Raw genomic sequence first — 27,781 nt, 5'->3', positions numbered from 1 at the left:
CTGGGCCCTGGTCACTTTGAGTTGAAATTGACCCAGTGGCAATGGGTTTGTTTTTTTTTTAATTCTGTTCCATTGATCTGTTTGTCAATTCTTTTACCAAACCACACTGTCTCGACTACTGTAGCTTTATAGTAAGTATTGAAGTCAGATACTGTCAGTCCTCTGACTTTGTTCTTCTTCAATATTGTGTTGGCTAATATGGGCTTTTTGTCTTTCTGTGGTGGCATAGTGGTTAAGAGTTATGGCGGCTAACCTGAAGATCGGCCATTCAAATCCACCAGCTGCTCCTTGGAAACCCTGTTGGGACAGTTCTACTCTGTCCTGTAGGGTCACTGTGAGTCAGAATTGACTCGACGGCAGTGGGTTTAGTTTTTTGGTTTACATAAACTCTTGAATTAGTTTGTCGATATCCAGAAATTTAACTTTCGGGGATTTTGATATAGATTAAGTTGGGAAAACATGACATCTTAACAATATTGTGTCTTCCTTTCTATGAACTGGACTATCTCTCCATTTATTTTGATGGTTGATTTATTTCATCAGAGGTTCATAATTTTCCTCATATATACATACTTGATTAGATTTATAATTGTTTTGTTTTAGTGCTAATGTAAATAGTATTGTGGGGTTTTTTTATTGTATTTTTTTTAACATACTTTATGTTTTAGAGCAGTTTTAGGTGTACAGAAAATTACACAGAAAAGATGATTTCCACATACCAGTCTCCCCCAGCACACAGTTTCTTACGTTATTATCATCTTGTATTAGTGTGGTACATTTGTTGTAAGTGATGAACCAATATCAACACATTAATTACAGGCCATAGTTTACATTAGGATTCACTCTTTGCGTTGTAGGGTTCTGTGGGTTTTGACAAATGCATAATGTCATGTATCCACCATTACAGTATTGTGAAGAATAGTTTCACTGTCCTTAAAATGTTCTGTGCTTCAACTTTTCATCCATCCCCTCCTCCTCCTGAACCCCTGGCAAAGACTGATCCTTTTTAATGTTTCTATAGTTTCATCTCTTCCAAATGTCATACAGTTGGAATCATTCAGTGTGTGACTTTTTCAGACTGTCTGCTATCACTTAGCAATATGCACTTGGGATTTCTCCTGTCTTTTTTGTAGCTTGATGGCTCAATTATTTTATCAAATTCTATTTGTTCATTGGTGGTACACAGGAAAGCAATTGACTTTTGTGTTCTGCAGCCTGGCTGTAATTGCGCATTAGTTCCAGGAGATTTTTTGTTGATTCTTTTGGATTTTTAACATAGATGATCATATCACCTGGGAAAAAAGACAATTTTATTTTTTCCTTCCCAATATGTATACCTCATCATATCCTTTTCTTGTTGCGTTAGCTAGAACTTCTAGTACGATGTTGAATAGGTCTCACAGGGGAGACCTTGCCTTGTTCCAAATCATACGGGGAATACATCTAGTTTTTTGCTAGTAAATGTTAACGATAGGTTTTTTTGTAGGTATTCTTTATCAAGTTGAGAAAGTTTCACTCTGTTCCTAGTTTTCTGAAAATTTTTATCATGAATTGGTTGGATTTTGTCAAATGCTTTTTCTGCATATATTAATATGATCTTATTATTTTTGTTTTTTAGCCTGTTGATGTAATGGATTACATTAATTGATTTTGTAATATTCAACCAGCCCTGCAAACCTGCAATAAATCTCACTTGGTCTTGGTGTATAATTCTTTTTATACATTGTTGGATTCAATTTACTAATATTTTGTTGAGAATTTTTGCGTCTATGTTCATGATAGGTATTGGTCTGTAGTTTTCCTTTCTTGTAATGTCTTTATTTGATTTTGGTATTATGGTAATGTTGGCCTACAATGAATTAGGAGCTGTCCTCTTGAATCTATTTTTGTGGAAGATTGTAGAGGGTGGGTATCATTTCTTTCTTAAATTTTGGTAGAATTTTCCAGTGAAGTCATCTGGGCCTGGTGTTTTCTGTTTTGAAATGTTATTATTGATTCAGTTTCTTAAATGCATATAGGTCTATCCAGATGATCTGTTTCTCCTTGTGTGAGTTTTCGTAGATTTTGTCTTTCAAAGATAGTATATTGTATCTTTAAAGAATTGGGTCTATTTCATCTAAGTTATCAAATTTGTGGGCATAACATTCCCTTATTATTCATTTGATGTCTATGGGATCAGTAGTGATGGCCCCTCTTTCATTTCTAATATTAATTTGTATCTTTTCTCTGTCCCTCTCTTTTTTTTTGTTAACCTGACTAGGGCTTTATCAATTTTATTGATCTTTTCAAAGAACCAGCGTTTGGTTTCATGGATTCTTTTTTTAATTGATTTCTTATTTTCAGTTTGATTGGTTTCTGCTCTACTTTTTAATATTTTTTTTCTTCTGCCTACTTTAGATTTCATTTGCTTTTCCTTTTCTAGTTTCCTAAAGTGTAAGCTTAGATTATTAATTTTAGGTATTTTTTATTTTCTAATATATACATCGAATGCTATCACTTCCCCTCTAAGTAGGATGTTTTACTGCATCTTACCAATTTGGATAAGTTGTACTTTCATTTAGTTCAAAATATTTTTTAATTCCTCTTGAGACTTATGTTTTGACCCATGTGTTATTTAGAAAAATGTTGTTTAATCTCCAGATATTTTGGAATTTTCCAGATATCTTTCTGCTATTGATTTTCAGTTTAATTGAAGAGTAGCCTGAGCGCATTCATTTAAATTTGTTAGAGTTTATTTTAAGGCCCAGAATGTGGTCTATTTTGGTGAGTGTTCCATGTGAGCTTGAGAAAACTATGTATTCTGCTGGCATTGGATTAAGTTTTCTATAAGTGCCCATTAGATTCAGTTGATTGATGGTGCTGTTCAATTCCACTATGTCTTTGCTAGTTTTCTGCCTGTTAGATTTGTCAATTACCGATAGATGGGTGGTGTTGAAGTCTCCAAATATAATAGTGAATTTGTTTATTTTTCTTTGCAGTTCTATCAGATTTGCCTCACATATTTTGATGCTCTGCTGTTAGGTACATACACTGAATATGAATACGTCTTCTTGGAGAATTGACCCCTTTATCCCTGATAATTTTCCTTGCTCTGAAGTTAGCTTTGTCTGAAATTAATATAGCTACTTCAACTTTATTGTGGTTAGTGTTAGCATGACTTATCTTTCTCCATTTCCTTTACTTTTAGTCTATATGTGTGTTTATATTTAAAGTGGGATCCTTATAGATACATATAGTTTTGTTTTGTTTTTTAATCCAGTTCGACATTTTCTGTCTTTCATTGGTATATTTAGACTACTCATGCTTAAAGTGATTCCTAATATAGTTGGCTTAATGGCTACCATATCTATAATGTTTTCTCTTTACTACTGTTGTTCTTTCTTTTTCTTTTTTCTACCTTCTGGTTTTAGCTGAACGTTTTATGTAATTCCATTTTCTCTTCTCTGTTAGCATATCATTTATGCTTCCTTTTTATATTTTTATTTGTTGCTCTAGAGTTTGCATTATACATTTACAACCAATTTGATTCCATTTTCAAATAACCATACACCACTTTAGAAGGTACCTTATAATAGAGTATTCCCAATTCCTCCCTCCTATGCCTTATAATATAGCCCTTATACTATAGTTCAGCTGCCAACCAAAAGGTCAGCAGTTTGAATCCAACAGCTGCTCTTTGAAATCCCTATGGGGAAGTTCTACTTTGTCCTATAGGGTTGCTATGAGTTGGCATCGACTAGATGGCAACAGGTTTGGTTTGGGGGTTTTTTATCCCTTTTAACATTTCTGTCATTCATTTCCCTTATCCATATACTATAATCCCTTGATATATTGTTGCTACAGTTATTTTGAACAAACTGTTATCTGTTAGATACATTAAGAAAAAAAAATTTTTTATCTTCATTTATTCGTTCTCTAACACCCTTACTTCATGTAGATTCAAATTTCTGGCCTATATGATTTTCCTTTTCTTTAAAGAACTTCTTTTAATGTTTCTTGAAGTTAGTTCTACTGAAAACAAATTCCCTCAATTTTTGTTTGTCTAAGGATATCTGAGACAAATAATATTGTATATATCATACACTGCAAGATGAATAAACAAATCTGCCTTGGAAGAAGTACAGCCAGAATGCTCCGTAGAAGACGAGGATGGTGAGACTTTGCCTGACATACTTTGGATATGTTATCGGGAAGGATCAGTGCCTGGAGAAGGACATCAAGCTTGATAAAGTAGAGAGTGAAAAAGAGGAAGACCCTCAATGAGATGGATCAACACAGTGGCTGCAATAATGGGCTCAGACATAGCAGCGATTGAGGATGGTGCAGGAACGGGCAGTGTTTCGTTCTGTTGTACATAGGGTTGCTATGAGTCAGAACTGACTTGACACCTAACAACAACAAGAAAAGAATCTGTATTTCTCCTTCACTTTTGAATAATCAAAAGCTGGATACAGAATTTTAGGCTAGTAGTTTTTTTTTTTTTCTTTCAACATGTGAGATATTTTACTCCACTTTCTTCTTGCTTGCATGTTTTCTGAAGAGAATCTGTAATGTAATTCTTATCTTGTTCATCTATAGATAAGATGTTTTTTTCTTCTGGCTTCTTTCAAGATTTTCTCTGTCTTTGATTTTCTGCAGTTTAAATACAGTATGCCTAGGTGTAGATTTTTTGGGTATTTATCCTGTTTGATGTTCTCAGAGTTTCCCAGGTCTCTGCTATTGGTGTCTGCTATTAATTTTGGACATTTAAAGCCATTATTCCTTCAAATATTTCTTCTGGTCCTTTCTCTCTCTCTTCTTTTCTAGTATTCTCGTTTCATATATATCTTTTGTAATTATCCCACAGTTCTTCAATATTCTGTTCTGGTTTTTTTTATGTTGTTGTTGCCCTTCCATTCTCCATGCGTTTCAATTTGGGACATTTCTATTGCCATATCTTCTAAATCACTGATTTTTTTTTTCCTTCTTGGGGTTGTCATTTGCCATCAAGTTGATTCTGACTCATAGTGACCCTAAAGACACAGTATAACTGCCCTATATGGTTTTCTTAGCTGTAATCTTTTTGTTGTTGTTGTTGAGAATATACATAGCAAAACATACACCAATTCAACAGTTTCTACACATACAATTCAGTGACACTGATCACATTCTTTGAGTTGTGCAACTATTCTCACGCTCTTTTTCTGAGTTGTTCCTCCCCCATTAACATAAGCTCACTGTCCCCTAAGGTTCCTACCTAATCATTCCAGTTGCTGTTGTCACTTTGATCCCATAGAGTTCTTAAAAGAACATAATGCTAAAGACAGACCTTTTTTTTACTAATTAAGCTAAACTGTTGTTCAGTTTTAAGATGATTTCACAGGACATTTTTGGTTTAAGGTTTAAAGATTATCTCAGGGCAATAGTTCCAGGGGTTCATCCACCCTCCATAGCTGCAGAAAGTCTAGAGTCTGTGAAAACTTGAAATTCTGTTCTGCATTCCCTCTTTTGAGCAGAATTCTTCTATGGAAATCTTTGATCAAAGTGTTCAGTAATGGTAGTCAGGCACGATCCAGTTCTCCTGGTCTCATGGCAAAGGAGGCAGTTGTTCATGGAGACAATTAGCCACACATTCCATATCCTCTTCCTATTCCTGACTCTCCTTCCTTTGTTGTTCCAGATGAATAGAGACCAATCGTTGTGCCTTGGATGGCCACTTGGAAGCTTGTAAGACCCCACACACTATGCAGTGCACTAGGAGGTAGAACAGAGCAGTAGACATTAGGCCAGTTAACTGGCATGTTCCATGAAACCATGACCCTAAACCTCCAGACCAAGGAATGAAATCTCATGAGGCTTTTGGTTGTACATAAGCAGCCTTGTAGCTACTCTTTTTTTTTTTTTTTTTGCGTTGGTGTAAATACTTCTATCACACAACTTTTGCCAAGCACTTAACTGCTGCACCACCAAACCCCCAAAAAAGCCAAACCTGTTGCTGCCGAGTCAATTCTGACTTGTAGCACCATCAGGGCCCCTTTACTGATGAGCCCATCGAAGCCATTCTTCATTACTGTTACAGCGTTTTTGATTTCTAACCTTTTCTTCTGATTATTTCTTAGGGTTTCTATCTGCTTACATTACCCATCTGTTCTTGTGTGTTTTCCACTTTTCCCATTTAGAGCCCTTAGCATATTAATCAGAGTTACGTGACAGAGATTTGGGAATTAACCAAAATTTCTGATCTGGTGATTCCAAAATCTCTGTCATATCTGAGTCTTGTTCTGATGTTTCTTTTGACTCTTCAGGCATATCAGGTAAAAGGATCTGAGGTAAATCATTCTTTAGTGCGTGGCTGGGAGTATAGGGTCGCTATGAGTCAGAATCGACTCGACTGCACTGGGTTTGGTTTTTCTTGTTTTTTAGGAGTTACACTGTGTTTACTGCTTGCTGTAGCTGGAGGTATCAAAAGCTAAAATTCCCTTATTTTCCTTATTTTTGTCTACTTTGTTAGCTTTGGTAAAGTGTAAGGGAAAGGGAAACATTCTGTAATCTTAGAATTAGGTCTCAGTCTAGTGAGCCTGCCCCCTGGGCTGTGACCTTCACAAATACTTAACTTTTCTCCCCCTTTATGCAAGATAGGAAGACTAGAGGGGGCTGGAATTGGGTATTTCTCATTTCTCTTACCCCAGGTTGTGTAAGCTCTGGTAAAACAGTTTATCTTGAGAGCAAAGCTCTGTTAAGAACAGAATGCTCTGCACATATATCAGAACGGTTACTTTTCCCTTCTTCCTGTTAGAAGTGGGAGGGATTTTTCTATACTCCTCAACCTGGGAACTTGATGAGGCTCCTAGGTTCAATAATTTAATACTCATGAAAGTTATGCCCCCCACCACTGGGTTCCCAGGACATTTTCTCTTTCCTACCAGTTTCAGGCTCCAGTGGGCTTCTGCTCCTAGTGAGTTTTGATTCTCTGTATTTGCCTATCTCTCAACTTTTTGGGGTATGACCTCAATTCTCTGATAATTCTAAGAAGCCTCACTGATTTTCAACTTGTTCAGTTTTTTTCTTGGTGTGAGGACAAAAGCGACAACTTCCAGGCTGTTTATAGGTTGAGTCAGAAACTGGAATTCTCGTTTTTCTTTTAGTGTAGTCTTCTGGAGAGGAATTTTCTGTTTTGTTTTCATTTTTAAAGGGTGTATTCACTGGATATAGAATTCCAGGTTGGTAATCATTTTTTCAGCCCTTTGAAAATGTTATTTCATTGTTTTTTTTGCTTCCAATCCTTCCTGTTGAGAAGTCAGCTGACAGTTACATTGTTTCTCCTTGGAAGCTAGTGTATCTGGCTGTTTTAAAATTATCTTTGTCTTTAGTTTTCTTTTTTTTTCTATTTATTAGTATTATTTACTGTGCTTTAGATGAAGGTTTACAGAGCAAATTAGTTTCTTATTAAAGAATTAATCCACGTTTTGTGACATTGGTTGCCAACCCCATGGTATGTCAACACTCCCCTTTTGTCTTTAGTTTTCTGTACTTCTTCTGTGGTGTGCCTAAGCATATTTGTCTTTGTCTTTATACTGCTTGGATTATGTAATTCTTCTTGATACTATGAATTGATGTTTTTCATCAGTTTTGTGAAATTCTCCGCCACCACTTCCTCAAATACTGCTTTTGTCCAAGTTTACCATCCCTCTCTTTTGTGGCCATCAATTACACATACATTAGACTTTTTGTCCATATCCTATATATTATACTCTTTTCAGTATTTTATCTACTTGTTTCTTGCCATGTTTCAGTTTTTATATCTTCTATTGAGTTGTTTTCCATTCTTGAACCCTTTCTTCAGTAGTGTCTAATGTACTGTTCAACTTATCTATTGATTTTTTAGTATTACGCATTATATTTATTTCTAGAACTTCAGTTTGATTGTTTAATAGCTTCTAGTTCTTAGATATTAAAGGTGTTTTAAAGTTTGTGATTGACAGCTCCAATATTCCCAATATCAGCTTTTTTATGTTATTTTTGCTGTTGGTCTTATCTTTTGCTCAGCCTGATAATCTTCTTTGTATTGAATACCAAATGTGGGAAAAAAAAATTAATAGGCTCTTCATCAAAGAAGATTCAGCCCTGAACACCAATTTTTTTCTCTCCTACCTCTGAGCCATAGTTTGCTGCTTCTTGACATAGGGCCTGTGCTATGTGAGAATCAGTAAATTCTTTGAGTGGGAAAGTAGTGGAGAACATTGGGCTCATTTTAACACATTTTTTTTATCTATAGGATCTTGGCCGCCAAGACTTGGCTGACTTAGTAGACCTCCATTGCTTTCACACTTATATCCTTGTATTTAATTCAGCTGCTCTATTTGGTGTCGTGGGAGGGTTGGTCTGAAATATATTAGGTCACGACAGCCAGAAACAGAAGAGCTCCAGTGATATTTAATAGAAGTGCAAAGAGATGTCAAGGGTGAGAGTGAGTGTTCTAGTGGAATGGAATCCAGGTGATTTGCCCAAGACAATTCAGAGGTATTGACAAGTTCAAGAGCATGTTGCTTCCATTAAACATAGTATTAAAAAAAAAAAAAAAAAACTGTTGCCGTCAAGTCGGTTCTGACTCATAATGACCCTCTAAGACAGAGTAGAACTGCCCCATAGGGTTTCCAAGGAGATGTTGGTGGGTTCAAACCACCAGCATTTCAGTTAGCAGCTGAGCTCTTAGCAACTGTGCCACCAGGGCTCCAAACATAGTATATGAGTCCTATGTTGTTTTATCAATCAAGACTCAGTGCCAGAAACTAGATATTTGAAACAGGAGAATATTTGATACAGGGTTAAAAAAAAAAAAGGGGGGGCTTGCAAATTGCTGGCAGGCCTGAAGGAGTAAGTTCTAGACTTGGCTGATCTGTCAGTGGAGCTACTGCCTCATAGATGCCACTGAAATTGTACCAGAAGCGCAGAGCTGATTCCACCATCTCACTACAGTCTTGCTTGCTAGCAGCAGTAACAAAGAAGCCTAGCCTTTCTCTCACTTCATCCTTCTAAATTCCGTAAGATTTCCTGTAATTGATGGAACCTACCTGTGGAATCAAACACTACTTGAAGGGAATATAGGAATTGTCGTTTTTGGCTTAGGAACTTTTCCAAATATTTTTCAAATGTGAGTAGAATGGAAATCATAAGAGCCAATTCACAGTTTACATCATACTCATATGGTACCCTGGCGGCGCAGTGGTTAAGTGCTCAGCTGCTAACCAAAATGCTGGTGGTTCGAACCCACCATCCTCTCTGTGGAAGAAAGATGTGGCAGTCTGCTTCCGAAAAGATTACAGCCTTGGAAACCCTACAGGGCAGTTCTTCCCTGTCCTGTAGGGTCACTGTGAATAGGAATCTACTCGACAGCAATGGGTTTTTTGGTTTTATCATACCCATAAATTTAAAATCCAGTCCAATCTAACTTAAAGAGGATGAATGGTAGAGAATTATTCTTAACAAACTAATATTTTTTCTCTAACATTTCCCTTAATAAATACAATGTTTAATAAGACTTTCTATCTTCTGTGTCTTTGATTTTTTTTCCAGTTGCTAAATGAGTATATTATGACCTGTGACTTAAATATCCATGTTTATCAATCAATTAATGGTTATGCTTGGGTTTAATTAATATTTTAATATTTGTTGGGGACATATAAAATGCCTGGCATTACCTTGGTAACTCTAAAAATTTAATGAGCAGTTTACCTTGATGGATATTACCTAATTCCAAGATCATTTTTAGAGGTAATCATGAAATCAACATATTTCATAACTAAGTGCAAACGTAAGCGTTTCATCAACTTTATTTGTAATTCTTATCATGTATTCAGGGATACTTTATGACATACTCCATGGGTGTTTACAGTAATTCAGATCTTGATAAGAAAATGTCAGTGGTATCATCAAGAGCAAAAAGCTAACTATGGCTTTCTGCAGCATTGCCCTTTCTACTGCACTGTGTTGATCTGGCTTTCTGCTTTCCTTTTCTCCATAGGTAATATGATATCAATAAAGGGCTTAAATAAAATCAGGATAATTTATCTAATACTCCCCAGGTGCCTTTTGGTGTGTTGTAAGCTACTGAGACCTTGTGATGTTTTCACTGCTATGTGATGATTTGCATTCAAGGGAAAATAAAAAATAAAAACAAACACAGAGAGACTGGAGAACTATAATGTGATTGTTAGCCCAAGCATTAAGCAATGACAGTATTCAGGACCAAAAGTTAGAATCCATATGATGTTTAAATAGCTTTAATGTGACAGTTTGGGGCTAGTATTTTTGTATGTCAAATAGGCTTTGTTTGTGGTTTACAATGATTCTGCATGTGAAATTCGCCTCAGTTTTCTTCTTACTGTTTGCATTAGAAAGAATTCATTACAAAGAAAAGAAGTGAATTTTATTTCAGACCAAAAAAAACCCCATTGTTGTCAAGTTGACTCCAACTCATAGTGACCCTGTAGGACAGAGTAGAACTGCCCCATAGGGTTTCCAAGGAGTGGCTGGTGGATTCGAACTGCTGTCCTATTTGGTTAGCAGCTGAGCTCTTAACCACTGCACCACCAGGGTTCTACAAGACTATGCTCTGTAAATATTATAATAGGATCATTTCAGAGAACAGAGGGCACTTCCTTTAATATTATTTTTATTACCCCTCAATTATTAGTTTATTCATCTGTATTAATAAACATGCTTGTTAGAAACTGGATATTACATAGTTGCCTTTCTTAACAGGTGTTTTATTTTTGTCCAGACGTAAGGTTTGAGAAGACTCTGAAAGTTGGCCTGGATTGATGATTCCTTTACAAAGATACCCTCCTTCACAGATGAATGAACGTTCATCCCCCTTTTTTAAAAAGTCTTAGGAAAAGAGATTTTATAACCAGCCACTGAATTTCAGAAAATTCTCTAGTCAGATGTTTGAATGGTGAATGTGTGACCAGTGAAATGTTTGAATTTTTTTTTTCCCAAAATATTCCTGATGATAACTTTCTTTCAGTATTTTCTTCAGAAATGTTCTTTGATCATTGGAAGTCTGCAGTGCTTCACTAAGCAAGTTTAACTTATGCTGTTTTGATTTCCAGTCAGCTTGTCATTTGTCAGAGGATGAATGGGTGGAAAAATATCAGAGAATTATAGTTAAGAGTGTTTTTCTGTATTTGAGATTTTAAAACTTGTCAATAATGAGGTGTCTTTTAATCCATTTACTTTTTCTTTTTCCTCTCAGGTGGATCACCTTACTTAGCAACCAAAATAAATGAAGCAAAAGACTTGCTAGAATCAAGCACCAAACATTAATTGATGCTCAAGAACAACTATGAAGGAAAAATAAGAGGGGAACTTAAAAAAAAAAGTCCTGCAAATTATACCACAGCCTTCATAATCTTCATACGTAGATCACAATCATTTCTTCCACTGTTAAGCTATTTGACAATAAAAGATCAATAGTCATACTTTTCATTATATCTTTGAAGACCAAACCAAAACCCACTGCCATCGCATTGACCTCAAACCATATCAACAGGACACAGTAGAACTGCACCATAGGGCTTCCAAGAAGGGGCTAGTGGATTTGAACTGCTGGCCTTTTGGTTAGCAGCCGTACGCGTAACCAGTGCGCCATCTTTAAAGAAACCCCTTGAAATTCTATAAGTGATCTTTTTTCCTTATTTTCTTCCTTTCACAGTGATATTTATACATTTTAAGATTTTTGTTGTTAGCCCTAAATTTCCTTCCAAAACACACATAAGAGTACAAAAAGTATGAACAGCAGAAGTGCAGTTGGGTTTTGTGTGCAACATTTTCTTACCATTTATATTTACACTCTCATATATGTCTCTTGTTTCCTCAGAGGAATTGGGATTCTGCCTATATGAGGTTCTTTAAATGTTTTGAGACCAACATTAGCTGCCACCTTACAGGGAAATCATCTGAAACTTACTGGGATTTGTTAGTCAGCGGTTAGGACTTGTTAAAGAACCCTGTTCGCTCTGACACCCTATAGCTGAAGCACGAGAACATGAGGACCTACTAAAATGATTAAAGATTTAGTAAACAAGCCCTATGAGGAAAGGCGGAAAAGAGCTGGGAGAAGTCTGAGGGGTTTGCAATTAATTATAACCTGCCAGTACTGTATATTCAAGTATTTATTCTACAGATACGTATTGAGCACCTAAGATATATCAGGCACTGTAGCGGGTCCTCTGAGAGTTGCAGTCATGGACCAGGCATGGATCCTGACCCACAGGACTTACATTTAGAGGAAAGATAAATCACAGAACTAATGGCTGCTATCACAGAGGTACAGGTGATATGCTAAGGAAGTTGCAAAGAAGAAAGAATATTTTGAGCTAGTGCATCAGGGAAGTCTTCGTGGAATAAGCGGCATAGAGCTGGGCTTTAAAACAATTAATATGACATGCTGTACAACTGGTAAGTCAGTGTTATGTCCTGAGATCAGAAGCAGCAGAAACAGGTCTATCTAATTAATATGATTGGAGTGCAGTGTTTCTCAAAAGCAAGAGATGGACAGATGACCTCAAAGGGCCAGCCTGGGATTTACACTGCAGTAAATTAATTTCTCAAAGCAGCCCCTGGTCATCATCACTTGACAATTCCAAAAGTGAGAAAACGGATTCAGATACAGAGTACCAGCATCATCCCCCAGTATTCCTTTAGGAATCCTGGGTTCATTCAGTCAAAATGACCTACTGTATTTCATTTACCTTCGAAAACATTTTTAAATATTCTGTATGTTTCTTCCAACTTATGGCATCCAGTAGTTCAGGCCTTCTCTGCCATGGCATGGCTGAAGCGGTGGGCCGGATGCGTCTTTGTTGTGGGGGCTCTCTGTGCGTTGCAGGATAATGAGCAGCATCCCTGGCCTCTACCCCCACCCCGACTTGTGACAAGCTGGGAAGCAAAAACTGTCTCCCAGACGTTGCCAACTGTCCTCTTGAGGGGCAAAATCGTCCCCAGTTGAGAACCACTACTGTAAAGATTCAATTAACATTTGTTTTCTTTTGGTATATAAAACAATGGTCTGATTTAAAATTGATCAAATCTTGGCGTCAATAAAATATGAGTCTTGCTTTAAAACACCCATGTATGTCCCAAGTTCTCCTGCTTCAGTATTTTTCATTTTTTGTTGGCTTTCATCCCTCTACCTAGAATGCCCTCTTAACCCTCAGATCTCCACATGTCCAAAGGCAAGGCATACTTCAAGGCCAAGCTAACATGTGTCGCTCCTTTTCTAGTGCTTCCAGCAAAAGTAATATGAATTGTCAGCTCTTTGAAGGCAGGGAGCAGTGTCTCCTTCACTGATAAATTGGCACCCAATAAATATCTGTTAATGAATAAACTCCCATAGCATTTTACTCCTCACATACGGTACTCATAACTTGGTACCTTGTGAAACAACTGTTTATGTACATGCCTTATTTCTCCTACTAAAGTGCAGGAACCTGCAGAGCAAGGATCTTTCATTTATTTCACCTTGGTATGGTGCACTCGTACATAGTAGACATCAAGCTGTAGGTGCTAAGAAAATGCTTTTTTTGGAGTACTATGCTTCAAAAAATGTTAAGGCTAATTTGGAAAGTTGGGCCACCCCAAAACACCTTTTAATTGACATAATCTATATTGTATTTGTGAGAACTTGAGTCAGCATTAGCTTAGAATTTCCTTCTTAGAAATAGACTTCATTCCTGTTTTCTTGCTAAGCCTCAGAGTCAGAGAGATCTGGTTTGGAGTATTTTCCTCCTAGTTCCATGATCTTGGGCAGTTACTTAATCTGTAAGTCTACAATTGCCTTGTCCATGTTGTTGTTGTTGTTAGTTGCTGCTGAGTTTGTTCTCACTCATAAGGACCCTGTGTACAATGGAATGAGACGCTGCCCAGTCCTGCGCCATCCTCACAATCACTGCTATGCTTGAGCCCACAGAGGCTCACCTTCCAGCACCATATCAAACGGTCTTCCACTGCTATTCATAAGGTTTTTACTGACCAATTTTTTCAGAAGTAAACTGCTAGGTCCTTCTTCCTAGTCTCTCTCAGTCTGGAAGCTCTGCTGAAACCTCTCCACCATGGGTGACCCTGCTGGTGCATCACAGCAACATATAAGCCACCAGAGTTCGACAAAGTGACAGGTGGTGGGCTTTGTCTATAAAACAAGGAAAATAATGATCTAAGGCTTGCTGTGAGGAATAAGGATGTGTAAAGCACTGAGGCACACAGGAAATGATTAAAAAAATATAACTATTACTTTCACTGCCTCAATTAATTTTAAGTCTTTTAGGATACTTTGAATTTGGGTTTGAAGTATTTCCAGTAATCATTTATTTTGCTTTCGAGTCTTCAATTTGGGCAGAAGTGGTAGGGAAGATGTGTATTCTGTGCAGCATCAGCTGGGACCACCTCACTGGCGTTGATTCTTCTTTGGTCCTCCTTATTCACTGTCCAGCTTTCACATGCATATGAGGCAACTGAAAACACCATGCCTCGGGTCAAGCACACCTTAGTCCTCAAAGTGGCATCTTTGCTTTTTAACACTTTAAAGAGGTCTTTTCCAGCAGATTTGCCCAATACAACGTGTCTTTTGATTTCTTGACTGCTGCTTCCATGGGCGTTGATTGTGAATCCAAGTAAAATGAAATCCTTGACAACTTCAGTCTTTTCTCTGTTTATCACGATGTTGCTTATCAGTCCAGTTGTGAGGATTTTTGTTTTTTTTAAGTTAAGGTGTAATCCATACTGAAGGCTGTAGTCTTTGATCATCATTAGTAAGTGCTTCAAGTCCTCTTCACTTTCAGCAAGCAGGTTGTTAATGAGTTTTCCTCCAATCCTGATGCCCCGTTCTTCAAATAGCCCACCTCAGATTATTTGCTCAGCATACAGATTGAATAAACATGTGAAAGGATACAAACCTGACGCATACCTTCCTTGACTTTAAACCATGCAGTATCCCCTTGTTCTATTCGAACGACTGCCTCTTGATCTGTGTACAAGTTCCTCATGAGCACAATTAAGTGTTCTGGAATTCCCATTTTTCCCAATGTTATCCATAATTTATTATGATCCACACAGTCAAATGCCTTTGCATAGTCAATAAAGCACAGGTAAACATCTTTCTGGTTTTTTCTCCCTTCAGCCAGGATCCATCTGACATCAGCAATGATATCCATGGTCTCTTCTGAATCCGGCTTAAACTTCTGGTAATTCCCTGTTGATGTATCCCTACAACCGCTTTTGAATGATCTTCAGCAAAATTATACTTGCATATGATATTAATGATATTTTTTGGTAAATTTGCATTATCTCTCCAGCTGCCTTTGAAATCTCCTGTTTAGCTCTTTCACATCATCATTTCTTCCATTCACTTTAGCAACTCGACATTCAGAAGCAACTTTCAGAGTCCCTTCTGGTATCCGTTTTGGTCTTTTCTTTCTTTCCTCTCTTTTTAATGACCTTTTGCTTTCTTCATGTATGATGTCCTTGATGTCATTCCACAACTTGTCTGGTCTTTGGTCGTTAGTGCTCAATGTGTCAAATCTATTCCTGAGATGGTCTCTACATTCAGGTGGATACACTCAAGGTCGTACTTTGGCTCTCGTGGACTCATTCTAATTTTCTTCAGTTTCACCTTGAACTTGCATATGAGCAATTGATAGTCTGTTCCACAGTCAGCCCTTGGCCCTGTTCTAATGATAAAATATATATATAGTCTTTAACAAAGATAACTTTTTGGGAGGTAGGGGTGGTGATCCTTTTGAGTGAGCAAATGGTAAGAGTTGTATTACTGGGCCACTTGTGATCACCCAGCAGGGTTATCGGAAATAAAGTATTTTATCCATGTGCAGAAATCCTTTGGTTGTTGTGGGGAAGCTTCCACAAAGAAAAGAGCTTTTAATGACTTCTACATCTGGCAATTAAGGTAATTCAATGACATTTGTAGAAGATTAATCCTCCAGGCCCTTAATGTCAGAAATCCGAAGCTTCTCCAACTCAGCCAACTGCGTGTGCACCATAGACGCTCCAGTAAGAAGTTAAATATATAAATGGGCCAGCTCATTTTGCACAGTGGGAACCATGCGGTCCACCGTCACTCTCCACCTCGCCCAGCAGTCATCTCACAGAGAAGGGCCTTTGGCTACAAGGAGCATCAGATGGGAGTGAGTAAATGTGTCAGCATCATCCCTCCTTTCTAATGGAAAAGCAACCCAAGAGCATGTCCTATTACCACTAGATCAGTATCCTCTAATTGTCACAAACATTCCATAAATTATAAGCCCAAATTTTATTTAGGTGGAGTTATAAACATTAAGAAAGTAGAATTTTGTTAGTGTAATTTGTTAGCTAGAAAAGCAACGAAGGTTCTCTGGACTTATTTTTATAGGTGGAATCTAAATGATCTGGATTGTTGCCCACCAGCAAAATTGCATGGTAGACAAAGAAAATGTTCCTTTTAATGATTTTTATGAGCTATTTTTTTTTAAGTAGCTATTGTTCCCAGCTGAGTGCTCTTTTCCTTTTTTTATTGTTGCTGAGCAAAAGAATTTATAAAAAGCTTACTTTTTTATTAAAAACCCTGCTCAATTGAAATGCAAGTTCATTAGGTACTGTTCATTTCTCTTCCTGCCATAATAACCCTTTCCCCCTCTGCTTCATTCAACAGTGCCTGGCCAGCAGCACTGGTCAACATTTTAAGTCTGAGCAGACTATTATGTAGACACAAATATGCAATCTCCAGCATCAAGAGGGAGTTTCATTTCATATGGGCAGAATATGATCACTCAGGCTAGATTTTGGCCATAAATCTCAAATTAGTACCTGAACTTGGAAGGAGAAAATTAAATCAGCAGTGACAAACTTAGATTTTGACGAGATGAAAATCACGTTGCAATACTGGTTCAAGATTGACATCTACTAAGTTATAGTGCTAAAAACCAGGAAATTGATAACAGTTCATTTTTATAAATCCACTAATATTTGAAGAATAATATCTACTGTTTGTTGAGCACCTTATCCCAAGCATTTTACCTACATTATCCCTTTTAATTTTCATAGCAACCCTAAGAGATAGGTACTATTATTATCTCTATTTTACAGATGGGGAAAAAAAAGGCTCACAGTTCAGGAGCCTCTCCAAGATTACATAGCTAATAAGTGGTGGGACTAGGATCCAAATGCAATTGGGTTTGACTCTGAAGCACATGTTCTTTCCTTTTCCATTATATTGCACTAATTCTAAATATGTGGGAATCATTGTAGAATGACGGGGGCTTGCATGAGTCTTGGGTCATCCTTTGGTTGCTGTGAACTTGGCTTACACGTGTAAAAATAGGTTTATAGAGAGCCAGTATCCCTGGGAGCCTGTGATCTTGATCCACTGCACATAGCAAAGGTCTAGCTTGTAAAATTTAGGAGTATGGGTTTTTCTGACTCAGAGTGGGGACGAAAAACGCTTTGATGAGATTTTATTTGAAACTTTTATGGGCAAGAGCTTTCAAGAACATCCAGAGTGAAGTTCAGAAGACAACTCAAGAGGATGAAGCAGCAGAGTCTTGGGAGAGAAATAAAGAAATAGCTCAATATATTAAAGATAAGAGCAAGAAGGCTGAGTTTGTTGGGAGGGACAGAGAGGCAATGAAAAAAAAGGGGGGGGGGTTAAAAAAGGAGGCAACCAAAACAAGAAGAAATAACTTGTAGCATTTCAAAAGGAACTGCAGCGCTTTAGTAGAATTTTTGAGAATTGTTTCTCACTGTTTATTCCCAATGGTGGACTGGATTATTTGTCCCTGACCATAAATTCCAAAATCTTATTTGCAGTGGTTGTGTATGTGAATTTTAGAATCTGAGGTGCTGGCATGTCTGAATTAGGTGACTTCAGACCTAAAATTAAAAACTCCATTCTGAATTAAACTTTAGGTTTTCATTTCTACTCTTCTAAGAAAGCATTCAACTTTTTATCAAACTTTTATAGCTTGAAAAACAAAAATGCCATGCTTGTTAAGAATATTTATGCAGCTGGCTTCAGAGGAGATGCTTTACTGATAACCTTAAATGAAGTTAGAACCTATAAATAACTTTATAGCCAGGATAAGTATATATCAAGCCTTACCCCATTCTGTCTCCCAAATTAATTTTCACTTTTCGGGATTTTTCCACTGCAATCTGTTAGTTTTTGTAAATTGGTAACTACATAGAATCTAAAGTTTGTTAAAACAAGGAGACAGATTGCAGCTGTAAAAGTCCTGACTCAGTAACATAAAGAGTGCAGAGATTAGGGCTTTAACTTATGTAAATAAACTTGCTATCCTAACTCTGAATTCCAGGGCCCTATCTCACTTCCCCTTGGAGCACTGGTGGCTCAGTGGTTGAGAGCCTTGGCTGCTAACCAAAGGGTCAGCAGTTCAAATCCACCAGCCACTCTTTGGAAACCCTATGGGGCAGTTCTGCTCTGTCTTATAGGGTCACTATGAGTCAGAACCCACTCAACTGGCAATGAGTTTGGTTTTTGGGTTATCTCACTTCCCCGTAGATGGATGGGCAATGTTTACATTTCAAAAGACTTTAGATTTAGAGCTGATTTAATCTTTACATTTCAAACACCCCAATTAAGCTTGACTCAGCTTGCAAACCATCACTAAAACCCCACACCAAGAATGTTTATACATTTCCCTTTAGATATATTGCCTTAGTCAGATTGTATCAAGAATAAGAGATTTGTGTTAGGCTAGAAATTGGTGTTAAGAAAGTTTATAGTTTAACCACCCCTTGTAAATTTTCCATCCTTCTCCTAAAATTGCTTTGATGTGAACTTGTTTGCATTTGTTTACTCTGCCTGTTAAATACCCCACTATTCTGTCTGTAAAGCAGAACACATACTCAAGCCTGTTTGAATACCACATGTCCTTTACCTTGGAATGAAATTATTCCTTCAATAAAATTTTTGTTTTTATTTCTATCGGAGCGTTGGTCCAGTGTTTCCACTAGGACAGTGGTCCAGCAGAAAACAGTAGAAACTTAGCTGTCAATATAAGAATGTGTCTGAGTATCACTTAACTCTCTATGCATTAAGCAGCTCTAATCTAATGGTAAGGACATTCCATATGCCTATATGTCACAGGATGATTTGCTTTTCCTTTTTAAGAATGCATTACCCAGGTTGGGGGAGTTAATATAGAGTACTCTTGACACTGGAACAGATTGAGGCTTATCTGGGCAAATTTTGCCTTCCCACCTCTGATAGTGTCTATTCCACTCAGCTCCTCCTGCTGATGTATCTTGTATTCCAACTCCTGAAAATAAATGTCAAACAGCAAGTTTAAAGAGAGGGCATGTCTATTTAAACTGAAAACAAACACTGATTTGCCACTTAAGTGTGAAACTGTCAATATTCAGGGGTTTTAGCAGGGGTTCAGGTGAGGGGGACTGACTGGAGAAGGTTTCTAACTACTCATGAGTTGGTTACTCCTAGTGGACTTGTGAGTTCTTTGAACATTAAAAAGACAAAAACCAAACCCAGTGCCATTGAGTTGATTCTGACTCATAGCAACCCTATAGGACAGAGTAGAACTGCCCCATAGAGTTTCCAAACAGTGCCTGGTGGATTTGAACTGCCAACCCTTTTGTTAGCAGGCATAGCACTTAACCACTGCGCCACCGGGGCTTCCCTTTGTGTGTGTGTGTGTGTGCTTTGAACATTAGATACACTTAAATGTAAAAAGGAAAGGGCATTCCAAAGCCAACTCAGTGATCTTTGTATTTATCTGCTCTTTGGGATTATTGGTGCCTTTTCTCTTTGCTTCTATGAGTGTGAATTATCAAGAGTTGGTTTTAGAAATGTTTACGTTTTGGCTTCCCTGCCTCTGGAGTAGCATTAAAATTATCTAATAATGTTTTTCCTCTGGTGGTGGGATGTGAGATGATGTTTGCATAGTCAGTCTCTCTGTGGCTGTCCTGGAATACTGTATAGTGCAATGTTGCTGAAAGAGCAGCATGTATACACACAGCCATGTGACCTTCCCTAATTAACCCCACCCAGATCTAATGTATGCATTATTCCTCTACTCAGTACTTATGTATTCCGTTTTCATTAAATTCCGTTCCATTTTATCCTCACTGCATACTATGTACTCGGGCTTTTCTCCTCTTGTAAACAGATTATTTTTGGAAAAAAAAAAATCCAATTGTGAAAATACGGATATACCAAAAATAAACTAAATAAAAACTGTTCTGTTTGTATTGCTTTAAAGATAGTAAAGAATAAACTGTAAGATGCTTTTATCTATCTAGTTTTCCCAATACAGGTAAAATGTGATTTGCCAAAATTGAATTTACACTCAATTTTTTGGTTGTATGACTCTTGAAGAAAAGATGCTTACCTTCTGTGTACATAACTTCATTTACATTGTGAGCCCTCCTATAGGCATTGTTTTTATTTCTTTATACACCCTCTAGTTCTTTGTGAACGATCAGCCAAGTTGTCCCTCAGGACACATTATGGATTAGTTCACTTCTAAAGGAAACGACTGGAAACCGAAATCATAGGCAGGTGAATCTTCTCAGAGAGAAGCCATTAATGAATGGATTTTCACCTTTCTTATGCCAAAATAAGCAAGGGGAAAAAATAGAAATCAGTCTAACAATACCTTAAAACGGATTTTTTGTATTTATCTTATAATGCAAATATTAAAGAAAAGTGCCTGGTTCCTTGGTTTGTTTATTTCTTGCCTCAGGTATTTTCATATCCATTTTTGTCCTGCAGCACTTGTGACTGCATAAGAATGGTAGACACAGGCCTTGGTGATAGAAATGCTGACACAACTAAACTGTCACCCCAGAATGGATTATTGAATATGTTTGCACAAATGCCTGAGTCTCAGTGTAAGTGGAGAATAAGGCCACTGTTGAGTTTTCAACTTCTAACAGAAGAGTACAGATAGAGGGCACCCTTTCATTGTCCTCCCCAATTGTCCTGCACTCAATCACACATACACACATGCACACACACGCACACTGCCCCATGAGAGAATCGTATCATCGTAATCTTCTCTTCAAGGCCAGTTAGGCATTCCGTGGGTTCAGTGCACGTTGCAGTCTCTTAACTGGCCTGGGAGCATCTCATGCTGACATGAGGCACCACTGTGTGATCTATTTTCAAATCAGTAGAAGGAGGACTGGCAGTGTTGGGCTAACATAACATAAGGGGTCTGTCTGTCTAGCATAAAATGGGAGTTTGGATTCTGTTTTGTCAGGGGAGGAACATGTTTTACACAGCAGTCTGGTGAATTAAGAACAATATACAGAATTGCACAGCGGATGCATTATATTTGACTGTTGATGGAATTTCTGTATGGAACATTAATTTTCTGTACAGACATAATTGAGTACATATTACCATGATATGAAAACTGTAAGAATACATATGGTTTGTGGGATGTTAAATTTTAAGAAATTTAACGAAGGGGAAAATCAGAGAAAACCCGAAAAGAGATGCAACTGATGGAATTATTCATTTGAATATTTTGCTCAAAATATACCCGAAGTGGCCACCCGTACATACACTCTATGTAGAAATCCAAAAACACGTCTTAATCATCTAGTGCTGCTACAACAGAAATACCACAAGTGGATGGTTTTAACAAAGAAAAATTTATTTCCTCATGGTAAAGCAGGCTTGTCCAAATTCAGGGTGTCAGCTCCAGGGGAAGGCTTTCTCTCTCTGTTGGCTCTGGAGGAAGGTCCTTCTCATCAATCTTCCCCTGGGGTAGGAGCTTCTCTGTGGAGGAACCCTGGGTCCAAAGGTAGCACTCTGCTCCTGGCACTGCTTTCTTGGTGATATGAGGTCCCCCTGTCTCTCTGCTCACTTCTCTCTTTTATATCTTAAAAGAGATTGACTCAAGACACAATCCAGTCTTGTAGATTGACTCCCACCTCATTAACATAACTGCCACCTATCCCACCTCATTAACATCATAGAAGTAGGATTTACAACACATGGGAAAAATCACATCAGATGACAAAATGGTGGACAAACACACAATATTAAGAATCATAGCCTCGCCAAATTGATACACATTTTTCGGGGACACAATTCAATCCATGACAACACGTATATGAGTTTAATGTTACTATCTTCCTTTTGGGATCAATTTTTTTAGTAGAGTAAGAATGCCCAAACGACCATTCCTGGGGTCTGGTGTATGGCTCAGTAATGCTATCAGTTTGTTGAAGCTCTTACCCTTGAACTCTGAATCAAGTCTCTGGTGTCAGCAGGTCTGAAGGCCTTTTGTATTTAATAATGTCAAGGGAGTCGTGTTTTTCCTCAAAGCCTGGCTGACAGCTACTCCTGGGGAAAGGCTGCACAATCTGGCAGACAGATCTGTCAAATGTCGAAACTGACCAGAAATATCTAAAGCCATGAACACCTAGTTAGTGGAGGTCAACAGCCGGGCAGGCAGTAATTGTTTAGTGCCGCATTCACTAGCGTTAGTGGGAATTAACATGGTATAAAATAGCTTTAGGGGACAAATTGATCGGCCAAGAGGTTTAAAGATTTTTAGTGTTCAGGTTACTGACAAGGATCCCGAGTTTCTAGATTAAATGATGAGATGCATGGCAGCTGATTCCTGGCTTTCTTTTAGGGGTTTATGTGCCCCTCTCATCCCCCAACAGCTAGCATTTCTTGTTCTCAAGGCTGCATGACCTAAGACTGAGCTCTGATCTTTGCTGGAGTTACAAATTCAGGATGGCTGTGAAAGTGTTTCTTCTCCTAAAGAGCCTCTTTGCCTTTGTCCTCTCCTTCTCCTGACCTTTTTTCGCTTTTGGATGAGGTGGATCTGCCATCAGCCTGCTAGACACCCATTGCACTGGGGCCCGGGGGTGTGATTCCAGCTGGGTCAGCCCTCCACGTGCTCTGGGTCCACAATGCAGCTTCCCAGTCTGCCTGCCCTTGCTCTCTTCTCCTGGAATACCACCCAGCCAGCTGCCCACAGGTACGCAGTATGCTCTTGGCTACTAACCAAAAGGTTGGCAGTTTAAATCCACTCAGAGGCTCCTGGGAAGAAAAGCCTGGCGATCTGCTTCCATAGATTACAGCCCGTGGGGCAGTTCCACTCTGTGATAGATGGGTTTGCCATGAGTCGAAATCAACTAGATGGCAACAGATTTGTTTGTGTCTGGTATACCTGCCCACAGAGTTGGTGAGATGAGTAAAAATGGAATTGGAAGTAATGAGGAGAAATGTCAGTTTTTCAAGGTGTTATTCATATTTTTTTCCCGAGGCATAGTAATATTGATTTTTCAGCCAAGAACCATTCTGTATTTCCATGGAATCACTGGAGGGCTGAACCCTTCTCTTTTGTAAATAGGTTAGGTACCTCACCCACAGCCTAACAGCACAGAATTAAAAGTTGGTATTTTTTATCTCCAGTTCCAGGCTTGAATCTTCCACCTCCATTTTGCAGGTGGCTGAGAAATCTTCTGTTTGTTTTAATCTGTGTTAGATAATAACACTGCATTATTTTAAGTTTTTATCTCAGTTTTGGATACAATTATGTCACCAAAAATATGTTCATCAATTTGGCTAGGCCATGATCCCCACTATTTTGTGATAGTCCACCATTTTGTCATCTGATGTGATTTTCCTAGGTGTTATAAATCCTACTTCTATGATGTTAATGAGGTGGGACAGGTGGCAGTTATGTTAATGAGGTGGGAGTCAATCTACAAGACTGGATTGTGTCTTGAGTCAATCTCTTTTGAGATATAAAAGAGAGATGTGAGCAGAGAGACAGGGGGACCTCATACCACCAAGAGAGCAGTGACTGGAGCAGAGTGCTACCTTTGGACCCAGGGTTCCTCCACAGAGAAGCTCCTAGCCCAGGGGAATACTGATGAGAAGGACCTTCCTCCAGAGCCAACAGAGAAAGCCTTCACCTGGAGCTGAAACCCTGAATTTGGACTTCTAGCCTACTTTACCATAAGGAAGTAAATTTTTCTTTGTTAAAGTCATCCACTTATGGTATTTCTTTTATAGCAGCACTAGATGACTAAGACATGTGTCTTCACATTTCTACATAGGGTGTATGTAGGGAATGGCCACTTCAGGTACATTCTGAGCAAAATATTCAAATGAATAATTCCATCAGTTGCATCTCTTCTCAGGTTTTCTCTGATTTTCTCCTTCATTAAATAGCCAACGCCGAGCACACACTCCACTGTGCATAGAATGCCCTATACAGGCTCCCTGTTGCAAACCTACTGCACTAATGGATCTAAAACATTCTTTTGTAACCCAGCCAGTCAGGTGACTGACTATACCTTGAAGCCAATTAGTAATTTTCACAGAGCCAGGTGCAAAGCTGCCAGGTAACATCCGTAAGTGACCTACATTGTCTGATGGAATCTACATATGTTCAGCTCTCTATGAAGATGTTTTCCACTTGACACAGAGCTATCTTTGTTCTTGCTCTCCACCCACTCCATTAAGCAGACACACCTAAGCATGCTGACAATCTGATCTGCTTTCCAAGGAGGATGGTGCCTACTATTTCTCTTTGTGGTGCTAATATTTATGTGAGTGTTTATGATGATGCCTTTTGGGAAACTATGGGGTTTTTTGGGTATCCAAAAGTGCTTTTGGGTGGAAGGAGAAGGGGGGCAACGAATCTTTGTGTTATTATCAAGGCATTTTCCAATAATACTGCATTTCTAACCTAAATTATCCAATAAAGTTTATTTGAAGATTTTGCGGGGTTTTTTTTTTTTTTTAATATATTTAAGGAATGCAATTTTTCTCAAAGAAAGAAGACACCTGAGTTTCTGGATCCCTGAGGACTGAAGACTTGGGCTGTAATATCCTAGTGCTACAGCTATGTGGCTCCAGGCAGGATGCAGCCTTCTCTGGGCCATGGGGATTGGACGTGCTCTAATGGGCATACAGCCTGTAGAAGTAGTGCACGCCTCAAGAGTCAGACCTCAGTTTAAATCCCTGACCCACTTTCTATTAGCAGAGTGATCTTGTGGAAATTTTCTAACCTCTCTTTTGGTTTTCTGATCCAAAAAAACAAAAAAAAGGGCATAATAATACCGACCTCAGAGGGTTGTTTGAAGAGGTTAGTGCTCCTTAGAAGTGAGGCTGGTGAGACTTGTCTTGCTTACTTTGGACACATCATCAGGAAAGATCAATTGCTAGAAAAGGATGTAATTGGTAAAACAGAAGGTCAGAGAAAAGGGAAGCCCTCAGTGAGGTGGACTGACGTGATGGCCAGAACAATGGACTTAAACACACCAACGATCATGATGATGGCACAGGGCTGGGCAACTTTTTTTTCCATTATACATGAGGTTGCCGTAAGTTGGAGCCAAGAAGATGGCAACTAACAACAACAATTTCATAGACGTGAATGCACACTGTAGCTTTTCCAAAAATTTCCTTATTACTATCTTTTTGGCTTTACTTTTTTTTTTTTAATTCAATTATTATACAACTATTACAACAATAAATAGATTTCATTTTTAATGAATGAACAACAGATTACCAATAAGTCTAACATCAACTGTTTTCTTTTTTCTGGGGCCCCTTCCAGTGCATCTCCATAAAGACCTTTAGGAATCTGTCTTACAGAAAATGCCCGTGGACAAATATGCATACCTCTAGCTCGGCAATACATTTACAATGAAATTTGAACATTTTTACTACAATAAATAACTGTCTATTGGCACTTGTGCCTGAACAAGAATATTTGTTTAGGGGAGAGTGCTGACACATTGCAGGGATTGGGAGCCAATGTCACAAAAAAAATTTGTATATAAATTTTTGAGTGAGAAACTAATTTGCACTGTAACCTTTCATCTAAAGCACAATAATAATAAAAAAAAATTTTTTGATTAAAGCTGAAAACTTTATCCAAGAGCACTTAGAGAAAAAAAAAAAGTCCTTTGATCAGGCTTATGGCAAAACAAGGTGTAATAATATTAAGAGCTGTCAATGATTGAGGGCCTGAATTTTGTGCCCAACACTCTTACACGTTATCTATTTAATTCTTACTGGGTTGCTGTTATTTTTATGCCCATTTCACCCACGAAGAGGGGGCTCAAGAGGCTACATGCTTTTTGTAGAAGCACACAGTCAGGATGGTATAGATTTGTATCTGCTCTCCGGTCATCTAACCGACAGTCTGTCTTCTCCTTCCTTTGCTGCCTCCGAGGGAGGAGCCCCAGGCTAGCACAAAACTTTCTCTCTTGAAATTCCTAGCCTACAAGCTTGAAAAGTTCGCTCATGGTGTACAGTGGACGCTGGGTAATTTATTAAGTCTCCTCGGGATAGTCATTTATTCCCCTATGATCACAATCCAAGGACCTCCCTGCCTTTCTGGACATCTGTCACCTGTCATGTTACATTTCGGAAGCCAGAGGAGGCACTCAGTGAAACGAATAGGAGGCACTTTTCTGACAAATAGATCGGAAGCTGGAGATGGAGCTGGAGCTGGAAAAGATCCTGCAGATCTTCAAGCCTCCTTTAGGCAGGGCCTGATAGATTTCTAGATCAGTGACATTTTTAAGCACTTGATTACAGCAAAGAGGTTAAACGCTGTGAGTTAAAAGAGAAAAAGTCAGGTCTGGGGGTTAGAGAGAATGTGGCCAATTTTATGTCACCTCCATGGGGAAGCAGCAGGAGTTTAAGAACTCATGTGGGTTCAAATTCTGGCTCATATACTTACTTGCTATGTGACTTTGGACAAGTGACTTAAACTTTATGAGCCTCAGTTCGTTATCTGTGAAATGGGGATAATATCACCCACTTCACAGGACTTTGCATGTAAAACATCAAACACAGTGCCTGGTGCCTAGATGGCGCTCCACTCCTGCATGGGTAATTGATTTTCTTTCTCTAAACCAGTGGGTATGTACTTTGGCTGTTCCTTAGAATCAGCTAAGGAATGCCCAGTCAGCAACCAGATCATTAACATCAGACTTCTGGGGTGGGACCCAGACAAGAGTATTTTTTTTTTCTTTCCATTTTTTTATTGTGGTGAAAATATGCACAACAAAACATTTGCCAATTCAACAATTTTTACATGTCTAATTCAATGACATTGATTACAGCCTTCATGTTATGCAACCATTCTTGCTATCCTTTTTCCAATTCATTCTACCACCATTAACATAAACTCCATGTCCCCTAAGCAAAAACTCCCCATTTCTCCCTACTCTCTCCCCTGGTAACAACTGATAATCTTTGGTTTCTATATATTTGCTTATTTCATATAAGTGAGATTATACAGTATTTGTCCTTTTGTGACTTACTTATTTCGTTGAACATGATGTTTTCAAGGCTCTTCCATGTTGTGGCGTAGATCAGGACTTCATTTCTTTTTACAGCTGAGTAGTATTCCATTGTGTGTATGCATCACATTTTGTTTCTCTACTCATCTGTTGATAATCATTTGTGCTGTTTCTACCTTCTGGCTATCATGTAAAGTGCTGCAATGAACACTGGTGTACAGGCTTCTGTTTGTAGTCCTGTCTTTGCTTCTTCTGGGTATATACCTATGATAGGGATTCCTGGGTCATGTGGTTGTTCTATGTTGTTCAACCTTTTGAGGAGCCACTAAGCTGTTTTCCGTGATGGCTGTACCATTTAACAACAGTATTTTTTAAAGCTCTTCAGGTGGTTCCAGTGTTCAGCAAAGGCTGAGCATCCCTGGACTCAGCGCAGGCTGAGTCTCTCCTCACACACACAGATAGGAGTGTTTGCACAGCTGTGTGG

The 27,781-nt window shown here is 38.3% G+C and overlaps 1 protein-coding gene across 1 annotated transcript in view; it reads left to right on the top strand.

Annotated features, from left to right (window-relative positions):
* Positions 1 to 20,212, top strand: part of DNAJC15 (DnaJ heat shock protein family (Hsp40) member C15) — a 92,201-nt gene extending 71,989 nt beyond the window's left edge. Inside the window, exon 6 of the mRNA XM_049852956.1 lies at positions 11,234 to 20,212. Coding sequence (XP_049708913.1) covers positions 11,234 to 11,304 — 71 coding nt within the window. The 3' untranslated portion in view covers positions 11,305 to 20,212. The remainder of the gene's footprint in view (positions 1 to 11,233) is intronic.
* Positions 20,213 to 27,781: the final 7,569 nt, after the last annotated feature.

This window comes from Elephas maximus, chromosome 14, assembly GCF_024166365.1.
Source record: "Elephas maximus indicus isolate mEleMax1 chromosome 14, mEleMax1 primary haplotype, whole genome shotgun sequence".
Taxonomy (NCBI): Eukaryota; Metazoa; Chordata; class Mammalia; order Proboscidea; family Elephantidae; genus Elephas; species Elephas maximus.
Note: the sequence above shows the minus strand (reverse complement) of the source record. Positions and strands in the feature narration are given on the sequence as shown.